General features: G+C 44.3%; 1 protein-coding gene across 1 annotated transcript in view; it reads left to right on the forward strand.

Annotated features, from left to right (window-relative positions):
• Nucleotides 1–19,959, forward strand: part of MAU2 (MAU2 sister chromatid cohesion factor) — a 136,322-nt gene extending 116,363 nt beyond the window's left edge. The window contains exons 15-19 of the mRNA XM_075315403.1: nucleotides 2,543–2,620; nucleotides 2,913–3,024; nucleotides 3,789–3,879; nucleotides 5,445–5,572; nucleotides 11,836–19,959. Coding sequence (XP_075171518.1) covers nucleotides 2,543–2,620; nucleotides 2,913–3,024; nucleotides 3,789–3,879; nucleotides 5,445–5,572; nucleotides 11,836–11,910 — 484 coding nt within the window. The 3' untranslated portion in view covers nucleotides 11,911–19,959. The remainder of the gene's footprint in view (nucleotides 1–2,542; nucleotides 2,621–2,912; nucleotides 3,025–3,788; nucleotides 3,880–5,444; nucleotides 5,573–11,835) is intronic.
• The last annotated feature ends 1,449 nt before the right edge of the window (nucleotides 19,960–21,408 follow it).

A 21,408-nucleotide genomic window follows, 5' to 3' on the forward strand; every position in this document is an offset into this window, starting at 1 on the left:
CTAGTGGCAGTTGCATCACTCCGAAGAGTGTCGGCGCTTGCAGCGCTGTCATGCAAAGCCCCCTTCCTGGTTTTTCACCAGGATAAGGTGGTTCTGCGTCCTGTCCCGGAATTTCTCCCTAAGGTGGTATCTCCTTTTTCATCTCAATCAGGATATCTCCTTACCTTCATTTTGCCCTAATCCAATTCACCAATGTGAAAAGGATTTGCACTCATTAGATCTAGTGAGAGCACTCCGGTTCTACGTGTCTCGCACGGCGCCCCTGCGTCGTTCAGATGCGCTCTTTGTCCTTGTCGCTGGCCAGCGTAAGGGCTCGCAGGCTTCCAAGTCAACCTTGGCTCGGTGGATCAAGGAACCAATTCTTGAAGCCTACCGTTCTTCTGGGCTTCCGCTTCCTTCGGGGCTGAAAGCCCATTCTACCAGAGCCGTGGGTGCGTCCTGGGCATTGCGGCACCGGGCTACGGCTCAGCAGGTGTGTCAGGCAGCTACCTGGTCTAGTCTGCACACTTTCACGAAACACTATCAGGTGCATACCTATGCTTCGGCAGACGCCAGTCTAGGTAGGAGAGTCCTTCAGGCGGCGGTTGCCCACCTGTAAGAGGGGGTCGTTTCGGCTCTTTTTATCGAGGTATTCTTTTACCCACCCAGGGACTGCTTTTGGACGTCCCAATTGTCTGTGTCTCCCAATGGAGCGACAAAGAAGAGAATTTTGTTTACTTACCGTAAATTCCTTTTCTTCTAGCTCCTATTGGGAGACCCAGCACCCGCCCCTGTTCCCTTCGGGCTGTTTGTTCTTTTGTGTACACATGTTGTTCATGTTGAATTGTTCTTTTGGTTCATGGTTTCAGTTCTCCGAACATCCTTCGGATTGAATTTACCTTAGACCATTTATAAGTTTCCTCCTTCCTGCTTTTGCACCAAAACTGAGGAGCCCGTGATGCACGGGAGGGTGTATAGGCAGAGGGGAGGGGTTACACTTTTTAAAGTGTAATACTTTGTGTGGCCTCCGGAGGCAGAAGCTATACACCCAATTGTCTGGGTCTCCCAATAGGAGCTAGAAGAAAAGGAATTTACGGTAAGCAAACAAAATTCCCTTCTTTTTTAATTTTTTTGCACTTTTGCCGTTTTCCAGTACACTATATGGTACAATTTATGGTTTCATTTAAAAGTAGAACTCTCCCTGCAAAAAATAAGTACTTATATGGCAAGATTGACGGAAAAATAAGTTATGGCTCTCGGAAGAAGGGAAGCGGAAAAAAACCCCGGAAAATGCCCTGGGGGTAAAGGGGTTAAAAAGGAATGCTATAAATTGATAAAATAACGCTCATTATTTTGCCACAGTTGAGTTTTCCGGCTTTCCAGTATATTACATGATCAAATGGATGGTGGTGTTTGTAACTCGTCCTGCAAAAAATAGTATGGTAACATAACATTACAGTATTTCTGATGGAGCATATGCCACAATTTATTTTTAAAGCCCACAGTTTCTATACAAGATGTGTTAACGTACAGTTATTGAATTCAGCAAAGAAGCAGCACCACAAAGCTTTTTTTACAAGAGGAAAGCTGCCTGCATGATAGGGCAAAGGCTAAATTAAAGGGAACCTGTCACATTGTAACTGTTACATGGGTACCAGTGCAATTTGGGAAAAACACATATAGCACTTGTATGTGGAATTACTGAATGAGCCCTAACTTGTATTTTATCCATTGAAGTCCCTGCTGTTTGTATGCATTGGAGTCCAGTGGGTGGTCCTACTAGTGATTGACAGCAATCTCTGTACAAATCAGCTGACATGTGCACGGATCTCCGCCAGGAGCAGCCGGAGGAGATTAGGCTATGACCGCTTTGGATGAAATATTACTGCCCACGGTCGTTAAGGGGTTAATAAAGATTTAGAATTTCTGTAATTTTGGCTCTATTTTGGTAGGTGGTGTAGCTTCTATTTTTAGATATAGGCCTCTCGTTTTGCGTGGTATGCTATGGTGTAAGAAATTATTTAACAATAAGGCTATGTGCCCACGGGAGATCGTACCTGCGGACTTTTCTGCAGGTATTTCCGCAGGGTCACACAGCAACTCCCCGGAATTCGCAGCTATCCACTGCTGGGGTATATCTGCAGAATTGTTGCGGTAAACCTGTAGAAACAGTGCGGAATTCCTGTGGAATTTCTGCCTTGTATCTCCATAGTGAAGGGCTGATTATTCCGCATGAATAATGGACACGCAGTTACGTGCGACTGCAGGAAATCCGCAGCCGCAAATACCGCAGCATTGATACAGCACTCCCCAAATCTCATAGGATAACATGGGGAGTGTCTGTACTTCGTAAACCTGCGGATTTATCTAGAAAATCTAGAAAATTTTCGACGGCGAAATCTGTGGTTACTTTCTCCCTTGGGCACATAGCCTAATTGTTGTTCGTGGTTTTGCACCATTGTTTGGCTCTCAGTTGGTTTATACCACCCATTATGTGTATGATGTTGCTGTTTTTCTAGGTATTGAAGTTACCACATAATGTCATTTGTGTTCACTCCTTTAGCTCCCATTGTCTCCGTGCTGCTGCTTTCTATATACGGGGACTCTTCTCTTTTTTTCAAGGCAGATACAATGAAGCAAAGTAAGTGGCTTTTTATTTTTAAATTTCTGTTGACTAGTAAGCATTGCCTCAGGATGCCTTATACTTTTCATGTTGCTTGTTAGTAATCCCTGGTGGTCAGACATTTACATATAGGATAGCCCTCACTCCTAGGTGGTACTTGTGTGACAGTCTTTCATTTTGAGACCTAATTAGCATGTTTTACTATTTTGCCATCGTGTGCTCCAGTTGACATTTAGCAGACAGCCATTTGATAACCTTTATCAAAACTTCTAGTGAGTTGTGCTAACATAAGTATTTCTCTGTATTGCAGACGATTTCTGCGAGAAACTTTAAAAATGTCAAACGCTGAGGATCTGAATCGGCTAACGGCGTGCTCTCTGGTGCTTCTTGGCCACATCTTCTATGTACTAGGAAATCACAGGGTAAGATGAAAAGGCAGAGATTTTGCTTCCTAGGGATGCAATTGATACGCTTTCATATTTTGCTTGGCTTTATACATTGGATAAATTCAAGGGGCTCTCAAAGTTTAGATTTTTAATTTTACCTGGCAAATCCCAAATACTCAGACTTCGGAGGCTTCAACCATAACTTTCTTTGTAAATACGATTTACATTAAAGGGGATCTGTTGCTGCTCGGCCACGTTATTGACAGTCTGACTGCACATTCCCAGGAGCTGCCAATTTTGTAGTCATTGGGGTGTGTACCAAGCAGCGTCAGTGCTCGCAGTCCTCTATCTGATCTGCGGCTATGGCACTTTGTGGAGAGATGTGTTGTGGAGCTAGCTGTCAATCAGTGTCATTGTGTGCTTGCAAGATGCCACTCACAGTTTGAGTGACTAACCACTGTACACGCTCCTATAACTGAGAGGCAGTGGACCACTTACCGAAATAGGTTCATTGTCTCCTGGCAGATGCACTTTTAGTAAGACGTTTATTATAGCTGCAAGTAAATGGCATTCCCTTTAAATGTAATTGTTTAAAGCCAGCATGTAGATTTCCTACATTAACATCGGTATATAATTTGACCATACTGTTACATGTGTTCAAGAAGCGCTTATGGTTATGGGGTCATGAAGATCTTTATTTGTTGTCTTGGGTTGGTCATATATACCTCTAGTCATTAGACCCACTAGCTGAAATTGTCTTTACCTGTACCGCAATCTATAATTTTCAAATTTCCCATTAGGAGAGCAACAATATGGTTGTTCCAGCAATGCAACTCGCTAGCAAGATCCCAGATATGTCTGTACAACTGTGGTCATCGGCTCTGCTTAGAGGTAAGGGTCACCCTTCATTGGTCTTTCTTTAAATTCGAGAGTTTGATTTAGCCTATGTTTACCGTGACCTGGTAGCCATGATGGCTTTGTAGATGGAGAAGAATAGAACAGATTTGGACAAAAAATGGCACCATAGTAATCATATACTGACAACACCCCAATCAATAGAATTTTTAGAACAAGAGAACTAGGGGTAATGGTCAGAGCCATAGCAATGACTCATAGATAAACATCACATGAGGCCTTCTTGCAAAAGAGTAGAAAATTTATTAGACGAAATTACCACAGCAAGAGGTAAAATACATTAGATAAAATCCAATCCGTGAAGATCAAGTAAGCATAGGGAGTCCCTAAGAAAAACACTAGGTATAAAACATGACAAGTGAGATATATTTTACAAGACATAAATGGGTGTAACAGATGTTAGGCCAAAAAGAAGGGGGATTACATATATCACTATATTGTGAATTGGTTCCTACATGCAGTTCAGACCCATTATGTAAATTTAATGACCACACATAGTGTGAAAATGTCATTTCATAAGAATATAGTATTAAAGATGTAGTCCAGTCCCCTATAGCATTAGGCTTATTAGCATAGCACAGTCAGAGGGTATTCAAACCTCCTACGAGACTAAGCCACATCTACAATAGACAACTCACCCATGTCAGGTTAAACACCCCGTGTAAACGTGACACGACACGCACGTTTCGTATTTTTTATTCGGGGGACCGTAGCCTGTAGATTATCAGATCTGAATCACTAGTATACAAAAGTGATCTGCCAATTTCATAGCAATTTTTCCAGGTCAGATGATTTAGATCATTGGGGTTTTCTATTAATGATATTCCTAATGTCAAATTGTCCAGGTATTGATGGACCTGCAATGTACCTCTTATAACTTTATACTTGAACAGTATGTACAAGGCCTAATGCATATGGGCAAAGTGCTGTGGTTCTAAAGTTGTCAGAAATGAAAGTGCATTGTCGCTGAAACTGTGATGTAAATAAAACCTAATGTCATATTTACCAGCGTAACTGAGATCTGCTGTGATGTATGGATAGACTTTGCAGGCTTTTTGTTTGGTTGCTTAAGTCTTCTATACTTTAAACTAAACTAACTCTCATTCTGATCATCTTGATGGCAGAGGGTGCAGGGGTGCTAACCATTAAAGGGGTTGACCAGTCTAAAATGACAAGTCTGCAGTCACACGTGTGTGTGTGTGTGTGTGTGTGTGTATCCCTTGGCGTCCGAACCAGGAACATCAGTCACGTGGCAGCACGTATGCGATATGTAGACTCCCTGCCAGAATCCAGCTAGACACTTAAATTAAGCAAGGCCTATCTGATCCGATTCTGGCCAGGAGTATGCATATGGCATACCTGCGGCCACCTGACTGCCATTCCTGCCTCTGACACCAGAGAATCCTCAAATCGCACACACTACAGAGTGACTTCAGACTCATTTTAAATTTCAGTAAAAAACAGCCTTTCTTTGTTGTAATTTCAGTAGTGAATAGTTTTGCATACATTTTGTCTTTAAATGCTTTTTCTTTTGCTGACAGACCTGAATAAAGCATGTGGAAATACAATTGATGCCCACGAGGCTGCACAGATGCACCAAAACTTCTCCCAACAGCTGCTACAGGACCATATAGAAGCCTGCAGTCTTCCAGAACACAATCTCACAACGGTTTGTGTCTCGTTAGCGTAGTTTTTATTAAAGGGGTTATCCCAATTTTTCTTAAAGCAATGATCTGTCACTAGGATATGCGATTAGTTTCATATGTGCAGGTTTCATCTAACCGCCACCACTCCAAGCGTGAGGGGTGCAGTACTGTTTTAGAGCCTGTGATAAGCTACAGCCTTTTTCTTCAGCGCTCTATTGGGAGACCCAGACGATTGGGGTATAGCTACTGCCCTCTGGAGGCCACACAAAGCACTACATCAAAAGTGCAAGGCCCCTCCCCCTCTGGCTATACCCCCCCCGTGATATCACGGGTTCTCCAGTTTTAGCTTTGTGTGCGAAGGAGGTCAGACATTCCATGCATAGCTCCACAGATTTTAGTCAGCAGTAGCTGCTGACTATTTCGGATGGAAGAAAAGAGGACACATATAGTGTCCCCAGCATGCTCCCTTCTCACCCCTGGATGGTGTTGTAAGGTTGAGGTACCTATTGCTGGTACAGGGCTGGAGCCTGACATGCTGTTTTCCTTCCACATCCCCTGGTAGGGCTCTGTGGAAGTGGGATCCTGCCGGCCTCTCAGCTCTGACGCCGGGCTCCATCCACAGACCCATTAGAACCTGATGGAGACGGAGCAGGAGTACGATCAGGGACAGGCCCTGCATCATACAGGTACTCTGTGTCCCCGGCAGGCACAGACACACTCCGGGCTGGCTGGGTGTTGTAGTGCGCCGGGGACCGCAAGGTTGGAGTTAGTGTCCCTACAGATTACTGGGGGATTTTTTGTGTATGGGAACGCAGCGCCGACCCCCTCTGGACCGGGCGGCGCTGCTGTGACTTGTGGTGCACCGCCGCCCGCGCTTTTACGGCGGCGGCGGTTATAAATTGAGTCCCCGGCTTTTTGGGCCTAGGACGCCGGCAGCTCCGATTCGTTCCCGCCCCCACCCTGTCATTCAGGGTAGGGGAGAGACGCTGTTCGCTAGCAGCGACGAGGGCTGGAGCCTGATTTACATGCTCCAGCCCTCACACTAGGCACAGAGGGAAGCAGGCTTCCCGCTCTTAGCCAGGAACGCCCAGGGCCCGCCCCCCTTCTCTCTCAGACGCCGGCAGCCATTACATGCAGTCTGGCTGGAGGAAGGACGCAAGGCTCTGGGAGACCTGGACTAGGGGCTATCTGGCGACCACACACCCGCTTTTTAAGCGGGCGGTAAGCGATTTTTCTGTGCTGGTCCCTCTAGTGCCTCACGGTGTATCGGTGTACTGTGTAGAATATAGAGATATTGTATTTCTTGCACTGTGAGGTCGCTTCTGGCTGCATCTCCCAGATCACGCTGTGGAAGCAACAACATGCCATCCTCAAAACGCAAGGCTGCCAAGGCTAGGGCTGTGTACACTGCGTGTGCTGCATGTGGGGCTAATCTACCAGCAGGCTCCGATGACCCCCATTGTGTGCAATGCTCCGACCCGGTGCTGCTTCGCCAGCCGGAGTCAGGAGAGGTAGTGACCCAGGCTGAGACGCTTGTAAGTTCTGCCCCGGTGACAGGGACAGACTTTGCAGTTTTTGCGGATAATATGTCTGTGTCTATGGCAAAAATCCTTGAAACCTTGCAATCTATGCATGGGGCTCAGTCTTTGGGCACGGCGAGGCCTCTGTCCTCAGGTCCCCCTCACTTGGAATTAATCCAGCCCACAGGGGGGTCCCCGGCTTCACAGGCCGAGGATTATGACTCAGATGATAGCCCCAGCCACCCTAAGCGAGCTCGCTGGGAAAGACCCTCGACGTCATCACACTGCTCAGGGTCTCAGCGCAATCAGTCGCCCTGTGATGCGTCTGATGAGAATGATCAGGAATCCATTCCTGGAACCCCTCTCAACCTGGATACTCCTGATGGGGATGCCATGGTAAACGACCTTATCTCAGCCATCAATAGGCTGTTGGATATTTCTCCCCCAGCCCCTTCAGCAGAAGAGGCGGCTGCGGAGCAGGAGAAGTTTCGTTTCCTTTATCCCAAGCGTAAATTGAGTGCTTTCTTGGATCACTCTGACTTCAGAGAGTCAATCCAGAAGCACGACGCTCACCCAGAAAGGCGTTTCTCTAAACGATCTAAAGATACGCGTTTCCCTTTCCCCCCTGAGGTGGTCAAGCGCTGGACCCAGTGTCCAAAGGTAGACCCCCCGATTTCCAAACTCGCAGCTAGGTCCATAGTTGCAGTGGAGGATGGCGCTTCACTTAAAGATGCCAATGACAGACAGATGGACCTTTGGTTAAAATCTGTCTATGAAGCTATCGGCGCGTCGTTTGCTCCGGCATTCGCAGCCGTATGGGCACTCCAGGCTATTTCAGCTGGCTTAGCAAAAGTGGATGCTATCATACATCCAGCAGTGCCGCAAGTGGCCCACCTTACCACGCAGATGTCAGCGTTTGCGTCTTACGCTATCAATGCGGTCCTAGAATCTACCGGTCGCACCTCAATGGCGTCCGCCAATTCGGTAGTTTTGCGCAGAGCCTTGTGGTTAAAGGACTGGAAAGCAGATGCTGGTTCCAAAAAATGTTTAACCAGTTTGCCTTTATCTAGAGATAGACTGTTTGGCGAGCCATTGGCTGATATCATTAAGCAGTCCAAGGGTAAAGACTCCTCTTTACCACAATCCAGAACAACCAAACCTCAGCAAAAAAAGTGGCAGCAGAGGTTTCAGTCCTTTCGAGGTTCGGGCAAGACACCATTTACCTCGTCCAAAGGGACTCAGAGGACGCAAAGAAACTCAGATTCGTGGCGGGCTCACACGCGCCCCAAGAAAGCAAATGGAGGTACCGCTTCCAAAGCGGCTACCTCATGACTTCCAGCCCCCTCCCTCCGCATCGCCGGTCGGGGGCAGGCTCTCCCGCTTTTCCGGCATTTGGATGTCACAGGTCAAAGACCGGTGGGTGACGGACATTTTGTCTCGCGGGTACAGAATCGAGTTCAATTCTCGTCCTCCAGCTCGGTTCTTCAGAACCTCCCCACATCCAGACCGAGCAGATGCTCTGCTGCAGGCGGTGGACTCCCTAAGAGCGGAAGGAGTGGTGATCCCAGTCCCTCCTCAGGAACAAGGGCAAGGGTTTTACTCCAATCTCTTTGTGGTTCCAAAAAAGGACGGCTCATTCCGTCCTGTTCTGGACCTAAAACGGCTCAACAAACATGTGCACGCCAGGAAGTTCCGGATGGAAACCCTGCGTTCTGTCATTGCCTCAATGTCCAGAGGAGACTTCCTTGCCTCAATAGACATCAAAGATGCTTATCTCCACGTGCCAATTGCTACAGAACATCAACGTTTTCTACGTTTTGTGATAGGAGACGACCATTTTCAGTTCGTAGCTCTGCCATTTGGTCTGGCGACAGCCCCACGGGTCTTCACCAAGGTCATGGCGGCGGTGGTAGCAGTCTTGCACTCTCAGGGACACTCGGTGATCGCTTACCTAGACGATTTATTGGTCAAAGCTCCCTCTCAAGAGGCATGTCAGCACAGCCTGAATGCTACGCTGGAGACCCTACAGTCTTTCGGATGGATCATCAACTTTCCAAAGTCGATCCTATCACCGACTCAATCACTAACGTATCTTGGCATGGAGTTTCATACTCTAGCAGCGATAGTGAAGCTTCCGCTGAACAAGCAGCGGTCACTACAGACAGGGGTGCAATCTCTACTGCAGGGCCAGTTGCATCCCTTGCGGCGCCTCATGCATTTCCTAGGGAAGATGGTGGCAGCCATGGAAGCAGTTCCCTTTGCGCAGTTTCATCTGCGCCCACTTCAATGGGACATTCTCCGCCAATGGGACGGGAAGTCAACGTCCCTGGACAGGAAAGTCTCGCTTTCCCAGACGGCCAAGGACTCCCTACAATGGTGGCTCCTTCCCACCTCATTGTCTCAGGGAAGATCCTTCCTGCCCCCATCCTGGGCAGTAGTCACGACAGATGCGAGTCTGTCAGGGTGGGGAGCAGTATTTCTCCACCACAGGGCTCAGGGGACGTGGACTCCGCAGGAATCCACCCTTCAGATCAATGTTCTGGAGATCAGGGCAGTGTATCTTGCTCTACTGGCCTTCCAACAGTGGCTGGAAGGAAAGCAGATCCGAATCCAATCGGACAACTCCACAGCGGTGGCATACATCAACCACCAAGGAGGGACGCGCAGTCGGCAAGCCTTCCAAGAAGTCCGGCGCATTCTAACGTGGGTGGAGGACAGAGCATCCACCATATCCGCGGTTCACATCCCAGGCGTAGAAAACTGGGAAGCAGACTTCCTCAGTCGCCAGGGCATGGACGCAGGGGAATGGTCCCTTCACCCGGACGTGTTTCAGGAAATCTGTCGCCGCTGGGGAGTGCCGGACGTCGACCTAATGGCATCCCGGCACAACAACAAGGTCCCGGCATTCATGGCGAGGTCGCGCGATCAAAGAGCTCTGGCGGCAGACGCCTTGGTTCAAGATTGGTCGCAGTTTCAGCTCCCATACGTGTTTCCGCCTCTGGCGCTCTTGCCCAGAGTGCTACGCAAGATCAGATCCGAGTGCAGCCGCATCATACTCGTCGCTCCAGACTGGCCGAGGAGGTCGTGGTATCCGGATCTGTGGCATCTCACGATCGGTCGACCGTGGTCACTGCCAGACCGACCAGACTTACTGTCCCAAGGGCCGTTTTTCCATCAGAATTCTGCGGCCCTGAACCTGACTGTGTGGCCATTGAGTCCTGGATCCTAGCATCTGCAGGATTATCTCAAGGAGTCGTTGCCACAATGAGACAAGCTAGAAAGTCGAATTCGGCTAAGATCTACCACAGAACGTGGAAGATTTTCTTATCCTGGTGCTCTGCGCAGGGAGTGTCTCCCTGGCCATTTGCATTGCCCAAGTTTCTTTCCTTCCTGCAATCGGGGTTAGAAAAGGGCTTGTCGCTCAGCTCCCTTAAAGGGCAAGTTTCGGCACTATCCGTGTTTTTTCAGAAGCGTCTAGCACGTCTTTCTAAGGTGCGCACGTTCCTGCAGGGGGTCTGTCATATTGTGCCCCCGTACAAGCGGCCGTTAGATCCATGGGATCTGAACAGGGTACTAGTTGCTCTCCAGAAGCCGCCCTTCGAGCCTCTGAAGGAAGTTTCTTTTTCTCGGCTGTCACAGAAAGTGGCGTTTCTTGTTGCGATCACATCGCTTCGGCGAGTGTCTGAGCTGGCAGCTCTGTCATCCAAGGCTCCCTTCCTGGTGTTCCACCAGGACAAGGTAGTGCTGCGCCCTATTCCGGAGTTTCTCCCTAAGGTCGTATCCTCTTTTCATCTTAATCAGGATATATCCTTGCCTTCTTTTTGTCCTCATCCGGTTCACCGGTATGAAAAGGACTTACGTTTGCTAGATTTGGTGAGAGCACTCAGAATCTACATTTCCCGCACGGCGCCCATGCGCCGTGCCGATGCACTTTTTGTCCTTGTCGCTGGTCCGCGCAAGGGGTTGCAGGCTTCTAAAGCCACCCTGGCTCGATGGATCAAAGAACCAATTCTAGAGGCCTACCGTTCTGCGGGGCTTCCGGTTCCTTCAGGGCTAAAAGCCCACTCAACCAGAGCCGTGGGTGCGTCCTGGGCATTACGTCACCAGGCTTCGGCTCAACAGGTGTGCCAGGCAGCTACCTGGTCCAGTCTGCACACTTTCACCAAACATTATCAGGTGCATACCTATGCTTCGGCGGATGCCAGCTTAGGTAGAAGAGTCCTGCAGGCGGCAGTGACACCCCCGTAGGGGAGGGCTGTTTTGCAGCTCTAACATGAGGTATTTCTTTACCCACCCAGGGACAGCTTTTGGACGTCCCAATCGTCTGGGTCTCCCAATAGAGCGCTGAAGAAGAAGGGAATTTTGTTACTTACCGTAAATTCCTTTTCTTCTAGCTCTTATTGGGAGACCCAGCACCCGCCCTGTTGTCCTTCGGGATGTTTTTTTGTTGTTTGCGGGTACACATGTTGTTCATGTTGAACGGTTTTTCAGTTCTCCGATGTTATTCGGAGTTAATTTGTTTAAACCAGTTATTGGCTTCCTCCTTCTTGCTTTGGCACTAAAACTGGAGAACCCGTGATATCACGGGGGGGTATAGCCAGAGGGGGAGGGGCCTTGCACTTTTGATGTAGTGCTTTGTGTGGCCTCCAGAGGGCAGTAGCTATACCCCAATCGTCTGGGTCTCCCAATAAGAGCTAGAAGAAAAGGAATTTACGGTAAGTAACAAAATTCCCTTCTTTCGTACTGATTTGTTGTTTTCTTTGCAGTGGACAGACGGGTCTCCTCCTGTACAGTTTCAGGCTCAGAATGGACCTACTACCAGCCTGGCTAGCCTCTTGTGAAGACAGAGTCCTTAATTATACAACGGACAGACGCAGTACTCGCTCTAGAGGATTCTTCTCTGCACCCAAAGCTGTGGAGGGTTTACAACTGCAAGAGAATGCCCAGTGCATCTGATGCCTATGGTAGAGTGGAGGGGCGGTTGTGTTCTGGCAACGCCAAACGGATGGAAAGGAGCCTGGTCCTCCGTGCAGAGACTCCGGAACTTGGAGACCAATCTATCCACATGCTGCAAAATTTTGACACTCCCTTGTCTGCAAGTAATATTTGCCCCCTCCTCCCCATGTGTACGGTGCGTGGAAAAGGTCAAGCTTTCCCTACAGCACGATTAGGGGTTAAATTACCTTGGAACCATATTTTTGTGCTATATTTAATATCTGCCTTCAGCTTTGTTTCCCTCTACTGAATAGATTTAACAGAGAAGGGCATTTTTTAAATTTTATATCCATAAAAATATATATATATATATATATATATAATACTTAAGTTTATCAATGTTTTAAAACTTTTCTGTGCACAAAAAATGTTTTTTGGGGTTTATGGGAGGTTTATGCTTTCCCTCCTTACCCCCTTTTGGATAAATTATATTTTCACGGGAATGGTTTTGATATTTGATATAGTTTTTATAGGCAAGCATTACACAGCCCCTCGATGCAGCAAAGAGGCGGCCAAAGGATTAGCCATCAAGTCCTATGACTTAAGTAACTTACACTCATCGAGGCCTGTCGTCTTTTAATCATCATGTGATCTTTCACACGTTTTTCTAATCATGCTTATTTTTGTAAGTTTTCACACCCATTCAGTTCTTAAATTTACTTTTCAAGTCCTGATGTTCTCCTTGTTCCCCATACAACAATAAATTGGGTCTAATTATTGTGTTTCCAAAGCTCAGATCATCCGGCACAGTGACTCCTGCTCATGAAATTCAGTGTATCATTACAACTGTGTTGTATTACTCTGCTAAAGGAGTTGTCCAGGGTTGGAAACATGGCTGCTTTCTTCCGGAAACTGCCCCCACCCTGCCCATGCAGAGTGGTAATACCGGACACAATGCATAGACAGGGTAGGCCAGATTCTGGAAGAAGCTGTTTTTCTACTCCATTACAGCTCCTTAAACCTTCTTCATGTTGCTTCTACAATGAAACCCGTGATCAGATGGGCACTTTTCACTTTCGTATATAATGCAGTGACTTATGTATGATGATGTGTTGAATTACTCCTTTTTTTCCCTCTGTATGATAGTATCTTCCGTCATAGTGATTATGTTGTATCCTTTTACAAAAGTACCTCCAGTTTTTGTACAGGTGCCTATGTAACATCCAGGAAGTTTGCATTTTATGAAGGACGTCTTTCAACTACCCCATATTCTGCCTGTCCTCACTCCATTTAGTTCACAAATGAGTTGTCTTTTTCCAACAATATTGCAATGTCGATCTACATTAATATTGCGTAACGATGAAAATATTAGCTCCCCCCCCCTTTTTTTTTTTATGTACTGATTTGTCTTGTCTGTCTCTTTCTGCATTCATAGCTGTACCCATAATTTGTCAATTCATTCTTCTGTGTTCTTACACTACAGATATTCATGTATTGGGAAGAAGGAATCATTGGAGCTTTGAACGTGGCTGGGAAAGTGTGTGTTTGGGTTTTTTTTTTTTTGTTTTTTTTTATTTTTTGTTTCAGATTTTTATATCAAATGTGTTTTGAGTTTATTTTAATGGTCCGGATGTGTATAGACCATAATCATTTGTTAAAGGGCAACTACCATCGTTTAGCTGTTAACTCCTATCCACTGGGACCCCCATTGATCCTGAGAATGGGGCTGTTTAATTCCCCATCTAAAATGAGGGGTGGACGTACTTGTTTCTTTGGGACTTCTCTTTTCTGACAGTCCAATCGGTGTTGCACGTGCTTGGTCACTCCATTCAGAAAGGGCTCTGTTCAGCCCCATTTTCTGGATTGATATGGTGGTACCAGTGTTCGGACACCTTCCAATGAGCAAATTACTATCCTATTGATAAGTAAAAGCTTCTTGCCATCTCAAGATGTTATCAAAGTGCCTTTAAACAGCTTTAGGTACTTTTGATTTAGATTTTAATTGGTCCTATGCTTACAAAAACTGCCCAGAATGCCTATTGTATAAACTGCTTTACTACATTATTTATTACAGCTGCGTCCATCGCAATCCCATGTCTTTCAATTAGCTATATCCAGACTTCTTCTGATAGAATTTGTCCTTTTGGAATTGAGGCTGATGCTCATACTTCATAGACTAAATCGTTTGCTTTCATTGGCCAATTTGACTTCCCAAAATAATTTTCTGCACATTCCAAAGAACTGCCACTGTAAATGATATTGAAACTTTTCTTGAGTAAAATGTGACCACAGTATTTTAACAAGTTTAATTGTATTAAGTTTACTTTAACATATGGTTGTTAGTGTCGATTTACAGGATAGTATTACTGTACAGTATCTGGAAATGTAATCTGATAAAATGGCAGAATGCGCAGACACAGGTATAGAATGTGCTGGTGTTCTCACGGTGGCCAGATACCTTAGATATTGCATGGGACCAGACAATGGTCACCTGTTAGCTGTCGGGTAGGAACGATGGATTGGGTATGTTAATTTTCAGCGCTCCTGATTCTTTTGTTCTCGCAGCCTTTTCTCATTGAAAATACATGTATGCTTGGGTACACTTGCATTTATAATGGAGAAGGCAGCAGTAGGAATAAAGCCTGCTTTACACGGGACAACCGATCATGCGATTTCTCAATCGATCGTACCCGCCCCCGTCGTTTGTGCGTCACGGGCAATTGATTGCCCGTGGCGGACAAACTCGTTAACCCCCCCCCGTCACATGTACTAACCTCCCGTGCGACGTCGCTGAGGGCGGCGAACTTCCTCTTCCTGGAGTGGGAGGGATGTTCGGCATCACAGCGGCGGCCGGCCAATAGAAGCAGAGATGAGCGGGATGTAAACATCCCGCCCACCTCCTTCCTTCCACATAGCTGGTGGGAGCCGCGGGATGCAAGTAAGCGATGTTCATCGTTCCCGTGGTGTCACACGGAGCAACGTGTGATGCCACGGAAACTATGAACAACCGGCGCCATGTTTCATAAACTATTTTATCAAACCTAGCGACGAGTACACTACTCAAGACTTGTGAGCGATACTGCGTCGCTAGGAGGTCTCACACAGGCAGACGTCGCAAGCAATGCCGGATGTGCGTCACAAAACCCGTGACCCCGACGATCTATCGCACAATAGATCGTCTCATGTAAAGCACCCTTAACTGTTGACCTTGATCTTGGAAGTATGGCCATGTGAGGCAAATCCTGAGATATGATTTTCATCATATCTCAGGATGTCCCTTACAGGCCACCTTTTCAGTTACATGATTACCTCGGAGAGCTATCAGGAAGACCTTCTTTCTGCCCAAAAATTAAGTTATACAGTTGAGTCTACAATATAACATCTAAACCCGTTAAATTTCTCAATCCTTTATACGACCGTAGATTTAAAGTTGGCAGCTTTCTAAAGGTGTAGTTATAAATGAGCTGCTAATAGTCACTAATGTGTATAAATGCGTGATGGATGTTCTCAGAGCTAGAGATGTGACACCTTTCTGAATGTGTGTATATTGCCTGTGTGACCTGGTGTATGGGTGGATCCATATTGATATTCAGTTTTATGTAGAGTTTGCCGATGAAAATATGCGAGAAAGTTTGTCGATATGTTCTGTCATCTAATATACTGCCCTCAATAAAGGTTGGGATATGTTCCGATGGGGTAGGTCACAATATACTGTATAGCTGTTAACCTTAGCTGTCACATTTTATGCCTATGTACATAAAGTAGACTATTGTATATAAAACATTTTTTTCATATGAAATGTATTTTTATAAATCATTACTCTTAGTTAAAAAAATTGTTTAAAAGAACAGAGAGTCCTCTTAGTTACTAATTATACTTCAAACTCTATCTTTATAAAAGACCTTACCTTACTGGACTTTATTTTGTTGGGTTTGCGATAAATATTACAATAAGTGTGCAAGTTCTCTTATCTAGGGCCTTGGAATGGTAGAAAATTTCAGAATTTCTCTGTGGATATAATAGGTATAGTTGACATGTAGATCCCACATTTCAGCCTGTGTAAGTAACGTTACAGGGTAAGGATGCCCTCGTCATTGGAGGAAAACCTATAAGCAATCTGTAAGACGGCTTCATTACAGGGGATAGTGATGTTTTATTTTACCCACTGCAAAGCAGAATGCTAAATGTGTGTAAATGGCCAATCTAAAGCTTCCAATACACATCACATTAACATTACATTATGATGTCCATTTTGGCTTTAGTAACCACCCCACTAATATGCTTTGGAGCATCCCGGCTTTACCCTGACCGATGGTACAGAAAGTATTCAAACCCCTTTACATTTTTCACTATTTTGTTGCAGCCATTTGGTAAATTTAAAAAAGTTTATTTCTCATTAATATACACTGCCCCCCATCTTGACAGAAAAAAAACTAGACATTTTTGTAAATTTATTACACAAGAAAAACATATCACATGGTCATAAATGTTCAGACCTTTTGCTCAGTATTGAGTAGAAGCTCCCTTTTGAGCTAGTACAGCCATGAGTCTTCTTGGGAATGGTGCAACAAGTTTTTCACACCTGGATTTGGGGATCCTCTGCCATCCTTCCTTGCAGATCTCTAGTTCTGTCAGGTTGGATGGTGAATGTTGGTGGACAGCCATTTTCAGGTCTCTCCAGAGATGCTCAATTGGGTTTAGGTCAGGGCTCTGGCTGGGCCAATCAAGAATGGTCGCAGAGTTGTTCTGAACCCACTTCTTTGTTATTTTAGCTGTGTGCTTAGGGTCATTGTCTTGTTGGAAGGTGAACCTTTGGCCAAGTCTGAGGTCCAGAGCACTTTGGAAGAGGTTTTCTTCCAGGATATCTCTGTACTTGGACACATTCATCTTTCCTTTAATTGCAACCAGTCATCCTGTCCCTGCAGCTGAACAACACCCCCATAACATGATGCTGCCACCACCATGTTTCACTGATGAAGTGCCTGGTTTTCTCCAAACATACCGCTTAGAATTATCATCAAAAAGTTATATCTTTTTCTCATCAGACCAGAGAATCTTATTTCTCAATTTCTCATAGTCAAGGAGTCCTTTTATGTGGTTTGTTTTGCAAACTCTATGCAGGCTTTTATATGTCTGGCACTGAGGACAGGCTTTCATCAGCCACTCTGCCATAAAGGCCCAACTGGTGGAGGGCTGCAGTGATAGTTGATTGCGCAACTTTCTCCCATCTCCCTACTGCATCTCTGGAGCTCAGCCACAGTGATTTTGGGGTTCTTCTTTACCTCTCTCACTAAGGCTCTTCTCCCACAATTCCTAAGTTTGGCTGGACGGCCAAGTCAAGGAAGAGTTCTGGTGGTCCCAAACGTCTTCTATTTAAGGATTATGGAGACCACTGTGCTCTTAGGGACCTTGAGTACTGCAGAAATCCTTTTCTAACCATGGCCAGATCTGTGCCTTGAAACAATTCTGTCTCGGAGCTCCTTGGGCAATTCCTTTGACCTCATGATTCTCATTTGGTCTGACATGCACTGTGAGGTCTTATATAGACAGGTGTGCGTCTTTTCCAAATCAAGTCCTATCAGTTTAAGAATATACAGCTGGACTCCAATGAAGGAGTAAAACCATCTCGAGGATCACAAGGAAATGGACATCATGTGACTTAAATATGAGTGTCTGAGCAAAGGGTCTGAATACTTATGAGCATGTGATATTTCAGTTTTTCTTGTTTAATAAATTTGCAAAAATGTCTACATTTGTTTTTTTTTCTGTCAAGATGGGGTGCAGAGTGTACATTAATGAGAAAAAAATGAACTTTTTTGAATTTACCAAATGGATGCAATGAAAAAATGAAAAATTTAAAGGTGTCTTAAAACTTTCTGTACCCACTGTATTGAGTTAAAGAAAGGATCATTATTTCAACAGGCCTAATAATAGTTGTCATGGTAGATAATCTGACTGTAGAGGTATCTGATATCCGTTTACTGCCCTGCCCCTATTTAGAACACATGCACGAATACCCGAACTGAGCATGCATGTGTATGGGCGGAAGTTGTGACTAAGGAGCTATAGCTACTGGCTCATTAAGCTGACAGCTAGCTTAGGGTATTTAATCACCTGTAAACATGGGATATTAGCAGATCCATCTTATTTTAGGATCTTCTGCTGTTGGCCTAGCTATCAGATTCTTACATGTATCTGGATTTTCCACTGGTCTGCATAGAACCAACAGATATTTTAATTGGAATGCTTGGTCACACATCTGTGTGTCACCTCTGAATTACACATTAGGCCACATAGGCATAGTGTAGTTGAGGATTAAATCGATTAAACTCATTTTGGGTCAATGGTTATGTTTGCTCTTAAGACTAATTCCTCTAAAGGACACATGAGATAGTAAATCTTTAATCATTGGCTTTGATTCAGAACCCATAATGGGTTTAGAACGCATAGGATATGGGGGTTTTAAGCTGCTATTTTTCACAAACTTGCTTTTATGAAATACAATTAGAATTTTTAATATTTTGCATTATAGCTGTACCCACTATCTATCTTATCTACTATTGTGGTGATCAGCCCACTAGTCTGTGATCTAATGTCAGCTGCAGGATGACCCCCAATCTGTTTTTTTTTTTTTTTTTTTTTTTATGTGGAGCTTCAAGCGTTTTCTGAGGATTTGGATTTGCAGAGTCCATTGTCCATACTTCCAAAATATTAGGACTGGTCATAATACATTGTCATAATCTTTTTTTTTTTTTTTTTTTTTTTTTTTTTTTAAATATTTTCCAAAGCACTAAAAAAGGTTTTTCTTGTGAGCGAAGTAACTTTTCTAGCTGAAATCTGTTGTATACGCTCATAGTGTATTACTTTTTCTCGTCATCCCACATGCATAAATGGTGCTTTATATCTAAAAAATAAAGACTCAAATTGTGTAAAGAAGAATTTTCATACTGTAAAATCTTGTAGCCTGAAAAAAGACAAAATTGCGCTTTTGTCGCTATTTAGCAAGACTCGTAACATTCTCATTTTTCGGGATCTGAGGCTGTGGGGGTTATTTTTTATGTCCTGAGCTGGTTTTTAATTATATAATTTTTGGGTAGATGCATTGTTTTAATCTCAACACATTGCCATATTGTGGCGACCCAAAAAATAAAGTAATTGACGTTTTTTTAATTTTTTTAACCAATCCAATTTTATATTTCAGACCTTTCTCAGTGCGGCGATACCAAATTTTTTTTTATTTTTTTTTTCTCAATTGGGCAAAAGGGGGTTATTTTAACTTTAATGGGGTTTATTTTTTCATTTTTAAAAACTCCGCCCCCCCCTTTTTTTTTTTTTTTGTTTTTTACTTGTGCTGAACAGAGCAGTGCATCAGTACTACACTGTATAGCTGAAATCTAGACTTCCTATGAATGCCGGCTCGCAGCTGGCATTCACAGGAAGCTCGTCATCACAGACACAGGAGTCATCATCTGTACCTTGGCTGCATAACAACCCATCGGCACTCCGCAGTTATAATGGTGGAGATGGACAACGTGATTTAACTAATTAGCAGTGGAAGGCGGTTAGAGGCACATGGCTGATTAGATCTTCTGAGATGCAAGCTCAGCGTGCGAGCCCACATCAAAGGGAAAAGACACTTCCTATGACGTTGCAGTACGTCATTGGTCGTGAAAGGGTTAAACTTGTAAATGGATGCCCTCTGTCAGAGGTTGCTTGGAAGTTTTCTTTCTTTGTCTGTAGTGCAGAAATTACACCCTTTTTGTACTCCAAACCACAGGAACACCCAACAAACAAAAAGGACAGGGAGTTACTTAATACAGTAATAATGTGGAATGATACTGAACTGTTTTTATTTAATAAAACCTAATCTACCCCTCACGTTTCTGTACAGTTTGCATTTGTCAATTTAATTTAGTTATGGAATGAAAACTATATTTTCTTCTGTAGATAGTGTAAAGATGTTTGTATAGAAAATAAAGATTAAGTTGTATCTTTAATTTGCCTAATGTCTATTCATTTAGCAGTATAAAATGCTTGCCAATATCAATTGTAGTTGATTGTAAAGTGGTTTTGAACAAAGTGAAGCCCAACCACTTGTAGCACATCACCATGATTATAGAGCAATGGCTGCTGAGCTTCATTTGTCAGCCGCATACACTTACAAAACTATGACCACGTAAGTGTAGCAGTAGTGCATTGTGATTGTGTAGGACGGTTCTTGTAGCAACTACCTGAACAGGGAGGATACCCTTTCCAGATATTAAATGTCATAAGTGTGAGGTAGTTTCTGCTGTACTTATCATTTATCCCCCCTTAGATGCAAGGGTAAGTAGTGATCACAGCATCCAAGTGGTTAACAAAATAGAGCGGTCTACATTGTCATCTCATCACAATATGTCCCTCAGGTTTGAGGTGTGCCATGCACGTAAGGTCTATAGACAGCTTCTCGGTGTAAAATTGAAAGGCAAAATGCACTGTAATACATAATTATTGCAGTGCATTATCAGTGGGATCATGACATCGCATAGTCTACTTCCTTGTGAGACTAAAATAATTGTGTAGGGAAAAAATTTAACTGGATCTGCGTCAAAATCCACATCACAGTATTTATCTGCTGCAAAATCCACATTTTTCTCAGTATGGCAGGGATGGGGAACATATTCCCCGCTGACCTGCATGAGCTATCGTGCAGGCAGGGCAAAGTATTGTGATGTGCAGGGAGAGGTCAAATAACGCATGCGTAATACAATACTTTGATCTGCCCTGTGTGCAGGAGCGCAATGCCACTCTCATGTGGATGATAAACAGAAAAAAAGGAATCAGAAATCCTTAATGTAACAAAGTGATATTTATTGTAAAAAGGTGAGAGGTATTGTGACAACACAATAGTCAAAGGAAGGGCACTCAATTCCCACAGAAAATGTGTATGCATCAATGGTCAGAGCTAGCATGAAAAATAATATATATAAAATGCATACACAAAAATATCAAAGCAATGTAGCAGGAAGAAATAGTAATGTCAAATACAACAAAAATATATAAACAGTCATTACGGTTAAAGACAAGGCTATTTGGACAGCACAGAATGGTGATATATGTAAATAAATATAGAAACCTCTCAAATGCAAAAAAATATATCCAGAGCTGACTGTAATATACTATGTACTAGAAGGGCATGTAGGTAACGCTAAATACATATGCGTATGATAAAGACTGGTAGATAGACGCGTCAGCCCATTGAGAACCAATGTTTTCCTTACTAAATTGGGTCACGGGTTTCATATCATAGCATTTCTGTATGCAAGGTGTCAATTCATATTGAATTGATGATGCCCTACAATTTTAATTCACTTTTTCTTTCTCGTTCCATTTTCGATAAAAATGCTAACTCCGTTGTTTTCCAC

This window comes from Anomaloglossus baeobatrachus, chromosome 1 (genome assembly GCF_048569485.1).
Source record: "Anomaloglossus baeobatrachus isolate aAnoBae1 chromosome 1, aAnoBae1.hap1, whole genome shotgun sequence".
Taxonomy (NCBI): Eukaryota; Metazoa; Chordata; class Amphibia; order Anura; family Aromobatidae; genus Anomaloglossus; species Anomaloglossus baeobatrachus.